Source organism: Etheostoma spectabile, chromosome 10 (genome assembly GCF_008692095.1).
Source record: "Etheostoma spectabile isolate EspeVRDwgs_2016 chromosome 10, UIUC_Espe_1.0, whole genome shotgun sequence".
Lineage (NCBI taxonomy): Eukaryota > Metazoa > Chordata > Actinopteri > Perciformes > Percidae > Etheostoma > Etheostoma spectabile.
The window spans coordinates 16,471,886-16,491,532 of record NC_045742.1 but is presented as its reverse complement, the minus strand read 5'-3'; the positions used below and the strand labels follow the sequence as shown (position 1 = coordinate 16,491,532).

Below are 19,647 nucleotides of genomic sequence, written 5' to 3'. Positions count from 1 at the left end.
TTCAGACCGCCATCCCACATGAGCCCAGGACGTTCAGTGTCTGTGGCATGATGGAGTGACAATGTTCCCTCTGGATAAAATTAAAAACTCACCACACCATCGGTCCTTCTCTTCTTTCTTATCTGCACCCCCTACCCCACCCTGCAAATGACACACACTCCCCACACACTCCTCCAAGAGGGAGATATCCCCTGCAGTGCTAATAAACTCTCAGCCACATGTGCAGACCACACGCATGCAACAGAAAGCTCCAGAAGTGTCTTTAAACGTTACAGCAGAACATCAGAATATTCTCACAGGAAGCTTGAGCCCAGCTGTCAGTGTCAACAAGTCATGCATGCACACTTACTTTTAACTACAGCTCCTTTTTTCCTCCCATCTCCTCCATAACTCTCTGCTGTAACTCCAATGCTGGCCTACATGGGTAGAGTCAGAGCTGAGTTTGTCATCATCCAGCATGGAAAATTAATTAAGACAGAGGTCATTAATTTATATAAACAAGACCTTAAACACTGTACAGAGGGATCCTATATGTTGGATTGTGTGTTAGTAATTAAAGTGATTGTAATGAGAGTCCTGTGGGTCCAGCTGAGCTGCACTGCAGTTTTTATTGGAGCTTCTTTAGTTGGTGCAGTGCAGGAGTACAGTAGGTCGCTAGCTTATCTCAAATTTGAGTTTAACCCAACTAGGAGGGTCATGTACCCAACAAGTATATGACAGGTGTAAAATCCAACACGCAATGCCGCAAAAACATGCACCCCATTCTTTTGCATAAATAAAGTCAACTTATGTTTGGACAACTGTTAATAAATATGCAACTACAGATAAAAAAGTTTTATGTATACTGTATAATATACAATATAATTCATAGAATAAGTAAATAAACTATCATGCTTCCTTTACTAATCTGCAGTTTGATATTATTTGTTGTTTCTGTGATGTGTAAGTGGTGGAGTAAGTAGTAAAATACTTTACTTAAGTTAAAGTTGCAATACTGTAATATAAAAATACTCCATTACAAGTATGAATCCGATAATAAAAAATTCCCTGAAGTATAAGTACTTAAGTATTTTTACTAAAATGCCCTTTTACTCAAGCAAAAGAACTTGTAATGCAGAAACTGTCCCTTGTTTGTTTTATTTATTATATTATTGGATTATCAATGCTGATAGATTAATGTGTCAGTGGCATTTTAGTGTTGTAGGTGGTCGAAGTGGAGCTACTTATTTGTTTTAACAGTTTTTATTGATTTTCCATAAACAATGTAGCATTTTCTACAGCACATAATGGACCAAATATGTACAAACAATATATGAAAAGTACCCCACACCTCAACCCACCCACCCATCCATCCCAGTTTGTCCCTATAGGTCCAGATCAAGAATAATTGTCCAAGTGACAATAATAGTAAAAGTAGGATATCTCAGTAAATAAGACAAGTGAAATGAAATACGTAAAGAAGAAAATTAATTAATTAATTAAAAAATAAAATAAATAAATAAAATAAAATAAAAAAGGGGGGGGGGGGGCTGCTGCCGCTTCAGTCTCATAATGACACCTTAGTCATCCATAATTAATGGTGTTTGCAAGCTCTCATAGTACTCTGAAAAGGGGGCCCAGACCTTCCTGAATGTTTGCAGGGAGCCTTTAAGGGTGTATCTGATCTTTTCGAGCTTTAGGAAATACATAACATCTCTAATCCACCTTGTAAAGCTGGAGGGAGCATGTCCCCCCCATGTCCTTCCAAGAGAGCAGGATGAGACACCTGGCAATCAGGGAGGTGAATGCTACAAGGGGGCGATTTTCAAGGGCTAATCCAAATAGGGCACTTACAGGGTTAGGATCGATGTTTCTTCAAAGCATCTTAGAGTAGGCACCAAAAATGTTAGCCCAGAAAGCATTAAGTTTGGGGCAAGACCAGAACATATGTATATGGTCCGCTGGTTGACCTTTACAGCGAGGGCATGAGGGGTCTATATTAGGGAAAATTTTCACCAGCCTTGTTTTGGTCAAGTGTACTCTTAGAACTATTTTGAGTTGTATCACGCTGTGTCTGGCACAGGGAGAAGATGTATGTACTAAGTCTAGCACCGCTTTCCATTGATCATTTGTAAATTCCTCACCAAGATCCTCCTCCCAAAGTCTCCTGACATCCTGCAAAGAGTGTGGGGAGATATTGCATATGCTGTTGTAAAGAATTGAGATTACGAAGTGGAGCTACTTTGAACAATTTTACATGTTGGGTAGTTTATTCTAGAACTGCATCATATTTGGTGAAGCTGTTAAATAAATATTGCGGAAGAAATTGCAGTTTTATCTGAATTGTATAGGAGTAGAATCATAAAGTGCAATAAACTGTAAACCACAACTAGTATTTCAAATTGAAACTTAAGTTCAGTACTCATTTTAAAATCTTTTGGTTCATCAGTATGAGACGTTTTTGTTGTGTGTGATGTTCATACAGAGTATACTAAGAGTAGGAAAGGAAAAGAGCAAGAAGAGCAGAATAAAGAGTATAAGAGAAATGACACACACGGTACTCTTTATGGTGAGTATGAGCGATGACGTTCTCAGAGGAATTCTCAAAGCTGATGAGACGAGTTTGTCTCATCAGCAGGTTATTATTAAACTCCTCGTTTTTTTTATAGCTGCTGAAACAACTTCTCTCACTTAGTTGTTGGTGATGTGCCTAGTTTGAATTTAATAGGAGGGATTTCTCTCTCAGTCTCTCATTAATGGGATGTTTTTAGGTTTATTACATATACACACAGACACTGGAATGACAGTTAATATTATATAAACATTTATTCTTTGTACAGTGTTAAGGAATCAATAGGGAATCAATATTTTCTGTTACTGATAGAAAAATACTTTTGATGCACCATGATCACTCCACACCCGTACATCCAGTAAGTAGCAAAAGAACATCATGTGTGTTGTGAACATTGTATAAAACAATATGAGCGTGCAAACATGACATCTATTAGGTATGAAAAACAAAGTGTCACTTTGACAAAAAGACATACAGTTTGTTGTACATTGACATCTTTTTTTATAATATTCTTTACAAAAAATATCAGTGGCAATCTCTTTTTTTAATTTAATCTTCTAGATATCAATAATGACTGTGTGCAAATTTCAGAACTTAAATAAACCTGTGTTTGAAGTAATCCCGTAGACCTGTGAGGAGAAGGAAACATAAGTCTTTGGAGTGAATCATTTTTTTTCTCATATTTGGCTTTGTGTGTAAAAATCAAGTAAGATGACTTGCGGGTACAATGTTGCTTCAGCACATCTTACAGCATGTGTTGCTTTAAAAAAGGCTTTTGATACAGTAAGTGTCCCTTTGGCAGCTCTCAGTGTCACAGAGTCCAGAGAGGCAGCAGCGGGGATCTTCGATGAAGCAACATGACACATGATTTCTCGTTGTTAAACACAGTGTTAAAATGTGCAGCAGATGCGGACATCCCTCCAACATTTTCTTTCCAACAATGTTAGCAAATGTTAGTGTCACAGGCAGCTTTTGACAGTGTGATTGATCTTGGCTTTATGTAGTTTATAGTGAAGTATCACTTTTTTGTCAGGATCAGGATCAGCCACGCTGACCTTTCACCTGGCAGTCACAACATTTTAAACCATTTGTCAGGTGAATCCAGCAGGTGGGACTCTGAATCAAGGATCAAGCGATTCTTCACCTGCTTTTAGATACAGATAAACTCTCAGCGCAAAAACAGGGGTCTTATTTTGTATGACATTTTTTGAGGTATAGCGGCCAGCCACAGGTCACTATAAAGTATGTGTAAATAAAGTAGGAAGTGGGACAACGTGAGATTTCTCCGATTGGTTGACCTGAGCCTGAGGGTATCCCAGTAGTGTGACGTTGTATCTCCCTCGCTGTCTGATGAGGTGGAGGTTAGGACGGCCCCTCAGAGGGCTGCAGCTATAGATGGCTGTGCACTGAAGGTCGGACACACAGGACAAAGGGAAAAATAGATTGTCACACAGAACAGAGGAGAATGAAGTGTTGGTATGAAAAGGTATCATTAAAAGGGGACATATCATTAGAAAAAAACATTTTTTTTAAGTGCCTGTGCACACACATTTGTGTATCTAGTGTGCCTACCAACTCACAAACTGTGATATAAGACAACCCGTTAAGTTTGTGCGAGCTGCCTAGTTTAGAAAATATTCAGATTTGGCTCCCCTCCCTATGTCACATGCCCGCTTGTTGGAATATATCACCCCTCTTCTGAGTATCCCCACGCAAGGCTTGAGAACTACCTTTGTCAATACTTACTTGTTGACCTTTGCCAACATTACCTTTGCTGTAGCCAGGACACAGAGTCAGTGGTGGTCTGTTCTGACTGAAGTTCTGTACATGGTGTGGACAAAGTTTGAACTGAGACCATTAGAGCCCAGTGTTTGGACAGAGATGTGGACAGGGACACTCAGATCGACATTCTCCAGAATACACTGTAGAAAGAGGAAAAAAAGAAAAGTATGCAGTACATTAATAGCGGTTATCAAGTTTCATTTTTGTGAGAAGAAGAATTTTCATTTTCAGAGTGATGCACAACTTTTAAGAGAGTGATACCTTGGTGCACGCTGAGCTCATGACCGATTTGTGGAAGTCCCCATCGACAAACACCTGAGATAGAATAATAAGTACAAGAACCAACAGATATATAAAGTCCATGTAATTTGCTCTGCTTACCCTGTATCCATACACAAATGTGCCATTACTGCAGCCCAGCTCGTCGAGTGGCGGCCTCTCCCAGCCAATCATGAGGCTGCTCTGACCCACTGTTTTGAGGACCTCAACAGAGCAAACCTCAGCTGGAGCTTCTGGAGGTGATCAGACAAAGAAAGATCAAGCACATTCCCCTCTCTTGCTTGTACAATGCTTGTAATACTGTAAACACAGAGCACTATACAAGGCACTCTAATCTATATTATATCTATATTTTGTATTTATATATAGTACAGGCCAAAATTTGGACACACTTTCTAATTCAATGAGTTTCCTTTATTTTCATGACTCTTTACATTGTAGATTATCACTGAAGGCATCAAAACTATATACATACATACATACATATGTACACATACATACATATATATACATACACATACACATATATATACACATGTACATATATACACATACATATATATTCATATATATTCACATACACATACATATATACATATATATGTATATATATATAAATACATACATATATATAAATACATATATACATACATACATACACATATATACACATATATACATACATACATACACACATACATACACACATACATACATACATGTATATATATCTTTTAACTTTAAAATATATATACCACATTAAAGTAACATAAGAGGACTCACTGCATACTGAACTTACTACTGAACCTAAGCAGTTTATTACAAGTTTAGTAATGTTCTGCAGTATTTTACTGTATGTCTGTAATAAACAGGACAACATTTGACTGCCAGAAATTGTGCTGGCATTTTTATACAACATTTCAAATCCAAGATAAAGAAACAGAGAATTGTCCCTGGGTATAATCACATTGCGGGTGTGTAAAAGCAAAAAGTAATATTCCACAATCGTAAACTGCAATATTTTGTGCACCGAAGCGATAACTTGTACATGTGCAAGGTTTCAGCAAATGTTGTTTTATTGTCAAATCAATAAAGGGATTTCTTCTACCAGGACCTTTAGTAATGGTGTGTTCTGCGTTTGTGTAAATAATCTTGAATATTGAATATGTGCATTACCTGGTTTGGGTCTTGCAGTCTTGGTCTTTTCAAGAGCAGTAGTGGACATTCTGGCTGACTTGTTGGATCTCTCAGGAGAGCAATGAGCAGGTTGAGTGCAGGATGCAGCAAATACAAGTCCATGATATGCCGGGGCAACACCATCCGTTTTAGAAAGCATGCTAGAATGATTAGCCTCGGAGGCAGTTGATATGTTAGGGGCAGTTGTGTCTGAGGCAGTGGTTTTTAGATCAGTGTCAGAACATATTAAGACACCAGAGTCAACGGTGGTGGTCCTCGGAGTTAGAAGAGTAGAAGCTGTAGGTTTAGCATCAGTGATGTCAGGGATAGCAGTGATTTTCTGTGTCAGTTTTGAGGATGTTGTTACATTAATGTGACTGCTTGAGGTGGATTTGGCTTTGCAAGGCGCCATAGTTGCAAAAGGAAAGTTCAAAGAGCTAGAAGGAGCAGATATTGTAGTTGTAGATGTATCTGATTTACAGTGTTGGTTAGTAAACATGTTGGGACTGAATACAACATTAGAAGATCTAGAGGCGACTGCATTAAAAAGTGTTGTTGACTTATTTGTGGTGATCACTGCTGGAGTGTGCTTAGCTTGGCTCTCAGCAGCAGCAGCAGAAGAGACTGGGAGAGAGTTGGTACATAGTATATTGGAACTGAGGCCGTCCTTCTTTATCTGAGAGACTGGTCTCAGTTCTGCAGGAGCTGAAAATGAGAGACTTTTCCTGGGTTGCTGTCCTCTTCCTCTGTTCACTGGATCCTTGAAATGAAGAGAAAAACATTTAGTTGACATATACTAACATACACTAACATATATCTGGCTATCTGCCACAATATCTGGCTAGATGTACTCACATCTGGTGAGATTTACATACTAAACTGCATATGTGTAATGACGAATGTTCAAAATGCTTCAGTGTACCTGATAGCTGCTCATTAGGGTCTTCTGTAGTTGCTCATGTAGATTGATGATCTTCTCAGGACTACTTAGCCTCCTGGTTAGACTGCCAGGTGTGCTGGAGGAGGGAGGAGTCGGACTCAGTAAGGATTGAGTCAAACTGGGCGGATCAAGGGAGGACTTTCTTTTCCTATCGTGGTGATGACATCCAAATTTCTCTGGTCCACCGACCGAGGCAGAGAGCTATTGTGGGATTGAGAAAAGGCATATCAGTGTTTCAGTGTGCATATAGTGTTTCTCCCAATTGAATTTAATTTACAATTTAAAGAGCAAACAATTGTTGTCTAACATTTTTAAACATTGATAAGTAAATTTTTCAAATTAACTGTGATAACTTTTAAAGATGACAGTAAAGAAATGACTCTGCGGCAGCTTCGTACTCACACGTAGATTGAAACATTTTTGCTTATGAACAGGAGTGAGTACAGCATGCAAAACCACTTGAAAGACACACTTGAAAAATTGTAAAACCTATCATTTAATGCTAGTGCTTTAATTAGGACCTCATTTCCCATAAACCCAGCTGCAAACAGGATGTATGCTACTTTGGTCAAACAATTTTGAATTGTAATGTAGACGCACTAGCCAAGAAATCTAGATGCATCCTAGCAGCAGCAAATGTAATTTACAGCCAGGGTGAGTCTAGCAACTCTCCGGAGGCTTGCGAGCTAGAAAAACCAAATTCTGGTCAGGCCAGTCACATCATGTTTAGAGTCAGTGGGCAGGCTTTACGTAATGACAGCAGAGTTGCGACGGTTCCGCGTGAATTCCCTGCCACTTGAAAACAAAGAAGATGGCTGCTGCTGCTGGCTAACAGCGGTCTTTCCAATCGGCTTTGGCCGCAACTCTGAAAGACTTGGAGTTAAGCACTGAAGTCATTCTTAAAAAGGAAGATGTGTTTGGATTTTTCCCAACCAGATATGTCAAAAGTTTAATCAATTAACAAGCGTTGCTCTGGTTGGTTGTAGCGCTATCCTATTATCAAAATTCTACACTGTCTTCACTACTCTAAGGAGAGGTTGCACAAAATGGTCCCTAAGATTTCCAGTACTTGTGACAGATGCCTCTCAGCTGATGACATACTATTGTTTTACCCTGTGTCCTAAAGTAATGGCCTATTGGCTCAATATTTGCAAATTAATATCTGAAACACTTAAAATTCGATTAGAATCAGAACCACTCATTATTGTTCTGGGAAGATCGGAATATTTAAGAAAATTAAAAAAAAAACAGCAATGTTTTCTGGTCTATAGTCTCATTGCTGCAAAGAGACAGCTTCTTTTGCACTGGAAAAAGAAAGATGTTCTCACAACTAAGCTGTGGCTTAGTGATCTTACAAACATGCTAAATTTAGAAAGAATTAGGTACACTCTGAGGGGAAAACTTTCCTATTTTGACGAGGTGCGGCTTACTTTATCTTCCATCTGTAGCCTAGAAAAGGCATTCTAACTTTAACAACACTAAAGAGAACTGACAAAAGGGTATGGTGGGGGGGCAGGGTGAGCGTATTTTCTACATTTTGTTTTTAATTATTTAGTTATTGTTAAGATATTTTACTTTCAGTTGTTTATTATGTTCTTTATTTATATGTTCTAGAAAATTAAAGAGAGCATTTTATATCCTGGTTCCCATTCACTGAGTGCTTATGATTTCAGAAGTGATTGTCCATTGTTACACATAGGTTTCGTAGCATTTGTTTAATAAACAAAAAGACAATATACTATGGAAGCCGGGAACTGCTGGCTATCCGGTTTATTTATAGAATTATTTTACAAAATGAATGCAGTTATGGTGTATTGCTCTTAAAATGCTAGCCCAAGAAATAAAACAAGCTTTTCAAATTAAAACATACTCAAATACAAATAAGTTTGTAATTTCTCACCTGTGCTGTATTGGTGATGGAGCTCTCTTGCAGTGCTGGAACACGTGACGATGTCCCTTGGACACGGGGATGCTCATGCACTGAGGTTGGCACGGGTGAGTTATTCTTTTCTGTTGGTGCATGAGTGCCTTCACTACTGCAGTCTTGAAGATTTGTTGTGGATTCAGCTCTGACTAAAGATGTGTGTTTTTCACCTTTTTGTTCTCTACAGTTTACCCCAGATTCAAATGTGAGTCCATTTTGGTGTTGCTGATTTACAAGTGGGGATATAGTAGAGCATGTCTGATCAGGTGTGAATCCACTAGTGTAGTCTTGTAATTTAGAAATAAATCCTGGTGTAAACCCAGTGCTGTAATCCTGGGTCTTCCCGCTGCTCCAAGGTGTGAATGCTGCAGTGTAGTCCTGTAGAGCAGCGTCACTGAGCAGCTGCTCAACCTGCTGTGTGAGTGTAAAGTCCACACTGCCTTGTCTGTGCATGGCCTTCCTCATCTGAACCAACAAGCTGTTCCTCTCCTGACACTTGACCACCAGGCAAGACAGCTTGGCCTGTTATTGGATGGCAGTCAAACTCCACAGCTCAGAGCAGTTCAACAGAAGTATTGACACATGAAAAAAAAAGCTGCATCTCTCGTTTCTCACCTTTAAAGGAGCTATTTCCAGATCCGTCTGGCTTCTCTTTTTCAGGAGTGCATCATACTACAATACAAACAAAATAAATAAAAAACACAAATGATGACTACTGTTTATAAGATAGATAGAAACTGATCAGCACGTAACACACAACTTACTGCTTTGACTATTTATACTGTTACCACCTTAGCTCTGATGTCGTTGTAACGTGTCCTGAGTGAGATGAGAACAGCGCTCAGATCATCCTTGCTGCCCTGTCCTCGTTTTAGAGCAATATACTCTGAGTTTAGCTCTTCTAGAGCCACAGTCTGTGGACAGACAGACAGACAGACAAACAGACACACACACAATGTTACAATCTGGTCTGTCTGTACTACAGTGGATGTGTTGTATGTTTTGAAGCACTTAAACTTGAACATGCTGCTGAATCAAAATCAAGTCTTGCAAGGTTGATTTCGAAGATGAAAATGAGGTTTCCATTGACTTTTCTTTGCATTTCTATTAAAAAGGAAGAACAAATTGGACCAGCTTTTGTGCCACACATGTTTTACATAGTCTTCAAGTATCAAATTTATAACAGTTGCATATACAGTACAAGCACTTAGAGCCAATCTATGGTAAATATTTGTTTACCTTAGCCTTGAGCTGAGCTGTAAGGATGTTGTATTGCTCCTCTATTTGATCCTTAAGTGACAAAGCATCTGTCTTCTCCCTGACCAGACCTTTCAGTTTGCTCTGCAGCTCTTTCACCTGCAGCAGACATAAACACCGGTTAGGTCTAACAAATAAATAAGAGACAGACACAAATAACAATGCATTAGTTTGAGTGTTCACCTGGAGGTAAATTTAGTAAAAAGCAATACCCACAACAACAGGGAGTCTGAAATTAACTATGTGTGTAATGTGTGCAGGTTATGTTTTTCATTTTTTTGCTTATGCCATTTTTTGTATGTATATTTGGTTAAATACCTTCGTTAAGAGGCTGTCATTTTCCTTTCTGGTTTCTTCCATCTGATTGGCTACATCTGTAAGCCTCACCGCCTTCTCAGCTGCTTGGACCAACTTTCTCTCTGCCTCCTCCCTCCTGACTTCTGATTGACACAATTCACTGTGCAGCCTCTTGGTCTGAACATGCCACAAACATAAGCATGCACACAATAGGTTATGTCGTAAAAATTTCCAATCCCAACTCAAGTTCTACTGAGTTCTCTATCACCTAAAGCTTGTGAGTGGACTTTGAGTTGGGATTGTTTGGTCTAACTACAATTTTTTAATTAACAAGTGTCTTAAGTAAATAGTCTCTTCTTTTACAACAAATGTCCATAAATGTTAAAGAAAGTTAATGTGTAAACTCACATCTACGTTGCTCTGGTCCAGTTGGTCTCGTGACATCTTTAGTTCTGCCCTCAAATCTTCAATCTCCCTTATCAGATCACTTTGCTCCTGTAGTCCATCCATGTTGCATAAGTACACAGTGATCCAACATATTGATACACAATGAACCACAATGCTTAAAGGGTATTTACAGTGACACTAACCTAAGGCATACAGGCATTCATCAAACCATTCTTAATACCTGTGCAGAGCTTTCCCTGTGGTCATGAGTCTGAGATCTTTGTGCAGCTCCTGTTCCATCAAAAGTCTTCTTTGTCGTAACAGCACTGTTTGGATTGAGCAGATGCTGCTTCTGATTCCTCCCCCCTGTTTGTGTTTGGCTGGGCAGAGCCGCATGGAGGCTGTTTCTTTCTTCTCTTAAGCCTTTAAGTAACAGCTTTATCTGCTTTTCTTCCTGTTTCAAACAACTGATTGAATGTTCAATTCGTTTTTCATCTTCTCTCAAACTGCTAACTGATTTTTCTAACTTGTCGCGGTCTTCTTGTGAAGTGTAAGATGAATGTTCCTTGTCTCTCTGTTCCTTCAGACACTTGAGGGAATCAGTTAGTTTGTCTCTCTCTTGTTTCAAAAGGATCACCATCTGGCTTAACTGGTCACTCTCGTTCTGTAAATGGTGCAGTGACTGCGTGATTTGATCTCTCTCTTCTTTTCCACTTGAGAGAGATTCTAACAGTTTCTCTTTTTCTCTTTCGAGACCAGACAAAGACTCTTTCTCCTCTTTCAGGCTACACATAGACCTTATAAACTGGTCTCTCTCATCCTTCAGCCCACAGACTGTCCTGGTAAGCTGCTCTTTCTCTTGTTTGAGACCACTCAGAGACTGAGAGATGCTGTCTTTCTCCTCCTTCAGTCCCCAAACGGCCCGAGTTAACTGCTGTTTCACTTCTGTCTGTGTTTGGACTGAAAGAGCTACTTCTCTCTGCTGCACCCTGAGAGCATTAATGCAGCCTGATAGTTCCTCTTCTTCTGTTTTGAGACTCTGGATAGACTTGGTCAGCTGGCCCACTTGATCAGTCAGTGAACTAACATGTAGACTACTTTGTAGGCTATTCTGCAACAGATCATAGTAATGATCATGTTGAGAACCAAGTGCAGAAGCTGCACTCAAATCGTCTGATTGTTTACTGTACACCAACTGTGGTTTTTCCTCTTTTAGCCCACTTTCCACAAAACTGTCCCCACATTCTTCGAGGTTCTTCTGTTGAAAATGTCCCAATATTGCAGCTGTATATTCACTTTTTAATTGAAATCCACCAAGTTCCTTGCCAACTTGTGATTCCTCTGTACGCTGTTCACTCTCCACTAACCTTTGCTGTAGCTCCATGATGGTATTAAGATCATCCTCAGTCTTCTTGGTGAGTTCGGTAATCAAACACTCTTGTTCCTGGTTGTCCTGCTCCAGCCTGACTCTGTCTGCTTCCAGCTTGAAGATATGCTCCCTCAGCTGTGTTTGCTCCCTCTTGTTCTCCTCATCGCTGAGCTCCATATGAACCAGAAGCTCCTGGATCCGGTCCGCCAAGGCCCGGTTCTCCTGATTCAAGGCCTGGACAAGATCATCTTGGGCGAAGGCGAGAATGGTGTTATCTTCAGCTCGAACACTGGTGGGTAGTGTGCCAATCTGAATATGGAAAGAGGTGACATTGATAATTTACTGGAAAAGTGTGTAACTGTAAGTTGGTCATTTCAGTTGTATAAAAAAAATTGGGAACACTGCAATCCCTGTGACATACCTTTTCTCTTGAAGACCCCTTCTCCACCTCTGCTTCTTCTTCCTTATTCCTGAGTTGTAATTTCAGTTGTGCATTCTCGTGAGCCATCCTCTGCAGCTTCTCCTGTATGTGCTCCAGGGAGACCTCCAGCCGGTCACGTTGATCTTGAAGTGCTTCGAGATCCTCCCCCAACCCCAAGCTCCTGTAGGCGTCACTCAGGGCATCAGATTCCTCACTAGGGCTTTCCTCCAGGTTTACGATCCCTTTGGAGTGCCGGTTTCCAAGTTTAAACTCATCTAATGTCTCTGTAGTCAAGGAGAGTGACTGGACGCTGGAGTTGGTTTTGGAACGGAGGTGGCGAAAGATTTTAGATGGAGTTTCTAGTATGGCAGATGAGGAGTAATCCTCTGTGTCACTCTGCATGCTCTCTGCTGTGGCCTGGTGGTGAACAGGTGGAACTGCAGATGAAGGAGGTTTGCCCGATGTAAGATGTTCCTACACAGGGATCACAGTTTTGGGTCAAAAGTTGTGAATCATTTAAGTAAAAATTTAAATGACAAAACACTTAATAATATGCCCTAATCCAAATTCATGTTTCTCAGTCTATAGTGAAATATTGGTATTTGGATTCGCATTTACAATAGACAAGGTGGTTATGTAACCCTAAATCCTCGCAACAGAGCTTTCTCTCTCTGGAAGCATTCACCCTTTTATGCTGTAATACCTTTTCATGAAATAACCAGAAGGATTTTACAACATTAAGCTACAACTAACACCAGATTTAATATTTAAGGACATACATATCATTCATGGCCGTATTATAAATATATGCAAACTTGGTTAGATACAATAGCAGTTTTACTTTTATATTACATGTTGAAAGATCGGACAATAGAAAATGTCTTTCTAATACGATGATAGAGCATGTTTTTCTCTTGAGAACAGGACACCCATTGTGCAGTCGACCATCATGTCTGTTTGTGAATTTGGCTTTTTATATATCCTGTAATCTCACATTCCACCTTAATACAACTTTATGCCATTCACCTCTGTGCCCTGCATTTTCTTCCAGGAGATGAATATTGTATTCATTACTGTGTATTCTGTGAAAAAGTAGGCTGGTCCTCACTAGCAACAAGAAGAGAGTTATACACACAAGCATGTTTGTTAATAAATGTCTCCTACTCCTCTGAGATTAAAACTACAGTTCATCAGATGAAGCTCAGGACTAGCTGAATCTTCATACCCCACAAATCAATAGTGAACATGAGAAGACTGCCTTCCAGTACTTGGAACCATGTAAATCAAATGAACTAAATATGACACTAAAACTATAAAGTCTCATCACATTGGATGAATTCAAACTTTAATTTTGGACCTTTTTAGAGGTGGCTGTGTTATGTTGTTTTGCTGTACTCAGGTATTGAGCTCAATGAAATTAAAAAAAAAAAAAAAAAAAAGTTAAGTTCTAATAAAAATAATCATGTCTTACGGACCTCTGCAGAACTCCCCACTGAGGAATGTCCCATGGCAGTGGTATATGAGAGAGTGTTAGACCCAGGACCCGGGCATGCGGACTCAGGCACCGTGGATGTTTGGTTAGCTGCGTCTGTAATACTCTGCTGGAGTCTGTGGTTCTCCTCTTTCAGCTCTTCAACCTCCTCCATCAAGGAGTTTTCAGACAGCTTCAGCTGGTGCACCTCTGCCTGCATCTGCTCCACCTTGCAGCCTAGGAAGTGGCTATTCTCCTGGGCCTCCTGGAGCTGCTCTACCAGTCCCTTCCGCTCGGTCATCCCATCCTCCTCTCTCTCCAGCAGCACCCTGAGATCCTCCTGCAGGCTCAGGATGAAGCCCTGCAGTCTGGCTTCATTTGAGTTTTGTTTTGTGTCTTTAACTCTTCCCCCTTGTATCTCTTTTGCACCTTCTCGCCCTCTTTCTCTCTCAATTCCCACACTTGGCTGCCATTGCCTCCTCCTCTCCTCCTTTCTCTCCTCCTCTCCTTCACCCTCTCCTCTCATGGGAGGCAACCTATCTTGTTCTTCCCAGTGTGTTACAGCCTCGGCAGTAAATCTGACTGCACTGATCGTTGCCATGCCAGTGGCGGCACTCACAGTCATGTCCAGTAGCTGTTTTTCTAAAGTGTAGATCCTGTTCTGTAGGCTATGCTCTCTGTCCCGGGCCAGGCTGAGCTTTTGCTGGAGTTGTGTTTTATAATTCTCAAAGTACTGGGAGTGGCGACTCATCTCCTCCTCTTTGGCCTTCAGCTGCCTCTGACAGCGCTGCAGGCGATCCCTCCAAACCCGCTCCTCTCGCTCCTTGTCCTGGGTCTGGACAGGAGGGAAGAGAGAAAGATGGAGTCAGAGAGTAATGTTAAAGAGAGCGATACAACAGTGGAGTCTGGAAAACCAGCTCCTGAGTTATCCTCATTATACCAACACGGTCACTCAAAGCTTGCTTTACTACATGTTTTAACCCTGATGGTCTCCTGAACATTAATGTCCTCTTAGAATATAGTTTTTGTGTTAGTGTTAGTATTGCAAAAGTAGTTGTCTTTACTGTAGATGTTTTCTGTTTCTGACCAAACAAACCAGTTTTCCCACTGGCATTTAATTAAGTTATCTATCTATTGAACCACCACAGTGTAATTACGTAAATGCAGATATACAATGAATAGTTATCCCTAAAATTACAGCAAGTCTTAAAATCTACGGAAAGTGTTATTTACCTTCTTTTTTTTTCCTACTTTATATGTCAATAACAAAATAAGATAAATACTTTATCAATTTATATGAACAGACAAAAAAACCTTTACTATATATGTCGCTTTTTGCCATGCTTTGGACTGATCTACAGACAAATTAAGATTTGTCACATTTAGCTTATTGAATTGGCATATTGAAGTGCAGATTGCCAGGTCAGACAACTGCTGCCAGTTATCCATTTTAACATAACCTGGCCTTTCATCGCTTTTCATTTTTTATTAAATTACTCCAGAGTGAAGGTCCTTGTCCATTATTATTTATTTATATTACCAGCTAGTCTCACACATCCCTTACTGCTTCAGTTTTTACACCCGTGCCTATTGATGCTTGAGATCCCAAGCACTCACCATGGTCCTGACCTCCTCCCTGAGCATGTGGAGTCTTTGGTCCAGCCTCTGGGAGTGTTGCATGCTGGGGAGGTGGGAGGCAGAGGCTAGCTTATAGAGCTGTAGCAGCAGGCTCCTCTCTGACCTCTCAAACTCTCTGATAATAACAATAATAACACAACAACACAGAGAAGCTCACATTCATCGTCTTAGTAAGTTCAAACAAGTTTGCACATTGACACAAAGCTGGAAGGTTGAATATCTTAATCTTTCACTTCAATCTAAATGTCTACAAATTTCATCAAATTTTACCTCCCAATGCAAGAAGAACAGATGAAAACATGCAAATAAAATGTCCCACAGCGAGTAATTCCAGGGGAGATGGCAGTAGCAGCGTGCTCGCATGCAAGTGTGGCGTGCAGTCAGGTGTGTGTGTGATATGCGATATCACCTTGGCCAAAAGTGAGTATATAGTAGCAGTGTGTAGGTGTGTGTGTGTGTGTCACTGGATCCTCTCTCCCCCAGTCTCTCACCTGTTCCTCAGGTAACTGTCAAACTGGAGGGTTGAATGTGCACTCTGCTCCAGCTCAGTTAGCACTGAGTCTGTTACCATGATAACAGAGCTGCTTCCGGTGGCTGTCATGTCAGATGAGGTCTTATGATCCTCCATTGGTCAGCCCGTGCCAACTAGGTGAGGTTTACCTATGGCACAGGATTTGATAGAGTCAGACTTATTCACTTTCAGTAAGCAAAACAGGAAAACTGCTACACATCTTCTTTGTGGTGCTTGTTTCATAAACACACAAAAAAAAAGACATAGAAAAAGATGCACAAGCATAAAATACAGTCATCGATTATTCACCAAGTCAACAGCTTGGTAGCAAGTTGTCCAGCACAGGTATCTCTCAGGTTACCCCGCCTCCTAATCACCCTGTCTCCTCCTGCACCTCCCACCACATCTCACAAACCCTCCAACCCAAAACACTCAAAGGAAAGGTTCACATTCGTACTCACTACTCACATGCTCGTATGCGCACTGAAACTGTTATCGCTGTTATCATTCTCTGTTCATAATGTCCGTTAAGAGATACGGGTAGCTGACTATTGTTACATAATAAGTAAGCGTCTGGCTAATGCATAACTAAATACAGACAAGAAAACGTAAGTCATTGAATTACCAATTAATGTTTGTATAATGAAAAAGTTATTACCTTAAATGAATCTTAACTAAGCAATTGTAACAATCCATGTACAAAGGAGAAAATTCTCAAAAGGTAAACTTGAATAACAACCTCTTATTTGCGCTCCACTGACTGTAGTTTCATCTCCTTAATGCAGCGACGAGCTCTCACAAAGTTCAGCTTCTGCTCTGTGAACTTAGTTTTGCTGTTGTTTCCTTAGAAACACCACAGACGTTGGACTTTGCCAGAAGCCTCCATATCCAGTTGGCACTCAGCTTGTTCACCCCCTTCCTCAGCACTGTGTTTTCAATCTTCTTCTTCCTGTCCTCCCTCCATCTCTCCTTTTCTACTGTCCGACTGGGCATTCTTTCAACTGAGGCTGTGGCTCTTCTCCCTTTAATGAATCCTCTGATTCAGAGTTTTTCTCAGTAAATCCTTGTGTTGGCTTCTCACAGAGGAGTTTTTTTGTTCCAGGTCCAAGAACCACTATAGTAAATGTTATTTATAAATAAATTTCATTTTAATCTCATGTTTATTTGTTTACGTATTATAGTTTCAAATATGTTTGCATTCCAGGTAAGGGTCAAAAGTGCACATTTTTCAAAAAGGCCATGGGGTTTTTGTGAGTTGTCTACAAATGCATAAAAAACAATTAGGTTTAGTTCCGTCCTCGCTTGCCTCCACAGCACCTTAATACCTAAGAGAAAGGAAACATTGTTAAACGATTTCCTCATCATTATTGTTGTTGTTTTGATCACCACTATAACTGTGTAAAAATTGATATGATACAGCGACTAAAGGTGCTACCTGATGTGGGTCCACGGTCACTTTCATTAAGGCCAAAGAATAAATGCTAAAGAGAAAAACAAAAATAGGAACAAAAACTAAAAGGAACACAGGAAGGGGTTTAATGAAGAGGTGAAAAAAGGGAGAGAAGAAAAAGAGTGTCAATTAGTTAAAACAACACACTGTAGTACTGAACACTGTAGACTCTTTCACATTCTCTCTTGGTAATCTTTGTCTAGTCATGTTACAGTTTACTGATACTCCACCAGCCACTACAGAAAGCTTTCTTAGAAAGAAACAAATAAGATGTGAATATGTACCTTTTCCTCTATTTCTTTTATTTGTCTCTTTTGCAAGTCAAGCCTGGTCTCCAGCTCTCTAATCCTCTGCAAGGCAAAGACAGACGTGGTTAAGTATATATTAAAATAAAACTAAGACCTTTTGGCCAGATCTCATACAATCTAACAAAAGAAACGCTTGTTAAACAGTTATAAGACCGCAATCCAACTATTCCTGTATATGCTCCAAATACTCTGCCTCTTTCCCGTAATGCCTCTGTCTCCATGGTAGCTGAGCTGGGTAAGAATGAGCTGCCATGGCAACTGAAGAGCAGTTTTAACATTGAACAGTGGTAGTGACTCCATCTTTGAGACTTTAAACCCAAGCAACTTTTTCACTAACTGTGTTCACTCTTGTATCTAGCTACAGTGTCTGTAATGTGTTCAGGTTTCAAATAGGAGGGTACAAATGAATTGGCAAAGACGAATGAACAGACATGGAATTATAAAACTGAAACACCAGCTTTTAAATTAAATATTATCTGCTCCAAATTAACCTTTGGAAGGGCTGATGCAAAGTGCTTAATCTTAATAAGATTAATCTTCCTAAAACCAAGCAGTTTAAGTCTTAATTATCAGAGCATTGAGTCAGCCAGGAGACTGAGAAAGTGTGTAAACTAAAGCCCAACTGTGGGAGCAGGAACAATTTTACTGGATTTTAAGATGCATCCATAAACTCATCATCAATCATATCAGTAGTTTCCATAGATGTATTTAGTTAAAACAAATTTTAATCAACTAGTGATTAAATATACTAAGTGTTTTGTAGTTAGAGATTAGAAAAAAATGTTAGTATGTTACAGTAAAACAGATGAAGTTTAAGGTGCAGTAGTTGTAGACATACTCAATGAATCACATATACTGTTCGAGCCATGGGTGTAAAACTAATGTGAGGGCAGCGGAGTGGAGGTATACTGAAGTAGGGTTGGAGGGGGGGTATTTAGATCACAATGATATACACACCCACACACACACACTTTAAATTCATTCTTTCTCATATTTTCACTCTTCCACTTCTATGTATGCAGTTACAGATAGGGTTACAGGTTGCACACACAGGGATACTGCATCTTTCTCATAGCACCAGAGGTCTTGTGGGGTCAGACGTTTTAGACAGGTACCAGGGGTCAGATTGAGGGATGGCGGGACGCAATAACCTGACTCGATTCATTTCAAGCCTTACCTCCTGGGCCTGCTGTAGGAGCTCCATGCGCTCCTGTAAGATCTGACTGTCAAACTGCCGGCTCTGCCGGAGAATCTGACGCCGCAGTTTCTCCACAGCTAGCCTCAGCTCCTCCCTCTGCCTGTCTGTCAGCGACTCGGCCACCGCCTGGCAGGCTGGCTGCTCCTGCTGCAGAGCGCTATACAGCGTGGCCTCCAGCTCCTCGATCCTCTGCACAGCCAGCCACATACACACATATACAGACACACACATGGACGTGCACATGCAAAAACACACACAGGCATGCACACACACCACACACAACACACACACACACACACCACTGTGACCATTGCAGATATGAGGAACACTGTTCCACTTTAAACTGGGGGTTATTTAGGCTCGACCCTCACAGGGTAAGTTTAACAACACAAACCATCTTTTTATTCCCAGTCTCCTACAGATGCCTGACTGTTCCTGCGAAGTTTCCATGTAAAAAACAAGCTTTCACCAATATAAAGTGGGACCATAAACACAAATCAACCCCAAAACTGACCAGATCTAATGGTTAGAACTTTATGGAGAGTGACTTAAGTGTTAACTTCTGTTTCTTGGGTATGGTCTATTTAAGTCAGTGGGAGGGGAGAATGTTCTAAGATCATTAATGCTAACAAAATCTCACATTAAAATCTTATTAAACACATTCTGTCTAACATTTTTCTTCAACTTT

The 19,647-nt window shown here is 40.3% G+C and overlaps 2 protein-coding genes across 3 annotated transcripts in view; both read right to left on the bottom strand.

Moving 5' to 3' along the window:
* Positions 1-3,838: 3,838 nt before the first annotated feature.
* LOC116696815 (restin homolog) lies at positions 3,839-16,967 on the bottom strand. 2 transcript variants are annotated; one of them, XM_032527997.1, is made up of 18 exons: positions 16,743-16,967; positions 15,984-16,152; positions 15,472-15,607; positions 13,859-14,689; positions 12,384-12,857; positions 10,835-12,271; positions 10,615-10,701; positions 10,233-10,383; positions 9,892-10,013; positions 9,444-9,566; positions 9,268-9,324; positions 8,629-9,174; positions 6,711-6,929; positions 5,789-6,548; positions 4,715-4,845; positions 4,595-4,648; positions 4,321-4,473; positions 3,839-3,957 (listed from the first exon to the last, which is right to left on the bottom strand). In XM_032527997.1, exons 2-17 carry the CDS (start codon positions 16,118-16,120, stop codon positions 4,345-4,347), a joined length of 5,394 nt encoding a protein of 1,797 aa, XP_032383888.1. In that variant the 5' UTR covers positions 16,121-16,152; positions 16,743-16,967; the 3' UTR covers positions 3,839-3,957; positions 4,321-4,344. The 2 variants fall into 2 exon arrangements, with proteins under 2 accessions (XP_032383888.1, XP_032383889.1); XM_032527998.1 differs by lacking the exon at positions 10,615-10,701 and having other exon boundaries at positions 15,472-15,612; positions 15,983-16,152.
* Positions 16,968-17,096: 129 nt separating this feature from the next.
* The window catches only part of jakmip1 (janus kinase and microtubule interacting protein 1), a 23,613-nt gene continuing 21,062 nt past the window's right edge, over positions 17,097-19,647 (bottom strand). The window contains exons 20-23 of the mRNA XM_032528031.1: positions 18,939-19,148; positions 17,738-17,803; positions 17,439-17,515; positions 17,097-17,328 (exon numbers count right to left, since the gene is read on the bottom strand). Of these exons, the coding sequence (XP_032383922.1) occupies positions 17,465-17,515; positions 17,738-17,803; positions 18,939-19,148 (327 nt within the window). The 3' untranslated portion in view covers positions 17,097-17,328; positions 17,439-17,464. The remainder of the gene's footprint in view (positions 17,329-17,438; positions 17,516-17,737; positions 17,804-18,938; positions 19,149-19,647) is intronic.

Excerpts from the sequence above, each read along its gene's own strand:
- LOC116696815 (XM_032527997.1), bottom strand. The coding sequence starts at position 16,120 with ATGGAGGATCATAAGACCTCATCTGACATGACAGCCACCGGAAGCAGC. Across the intron at positions 14,690-15,471 it reads GGGAGGAGGTCAGGACCATG|ACCCAGGACAAGGAGCGAGA; the intron begins GTGAGTGCTTGG and ends CCTCCTGTCCAG. Across the intron at positions 4,846-5,788 it reads GACTGCAAGACCCAAACCAG|AAGCTCCAGCTGAGGTTTGC; the intron begins GTAATGCACATA and ends GATCACCTCCAG.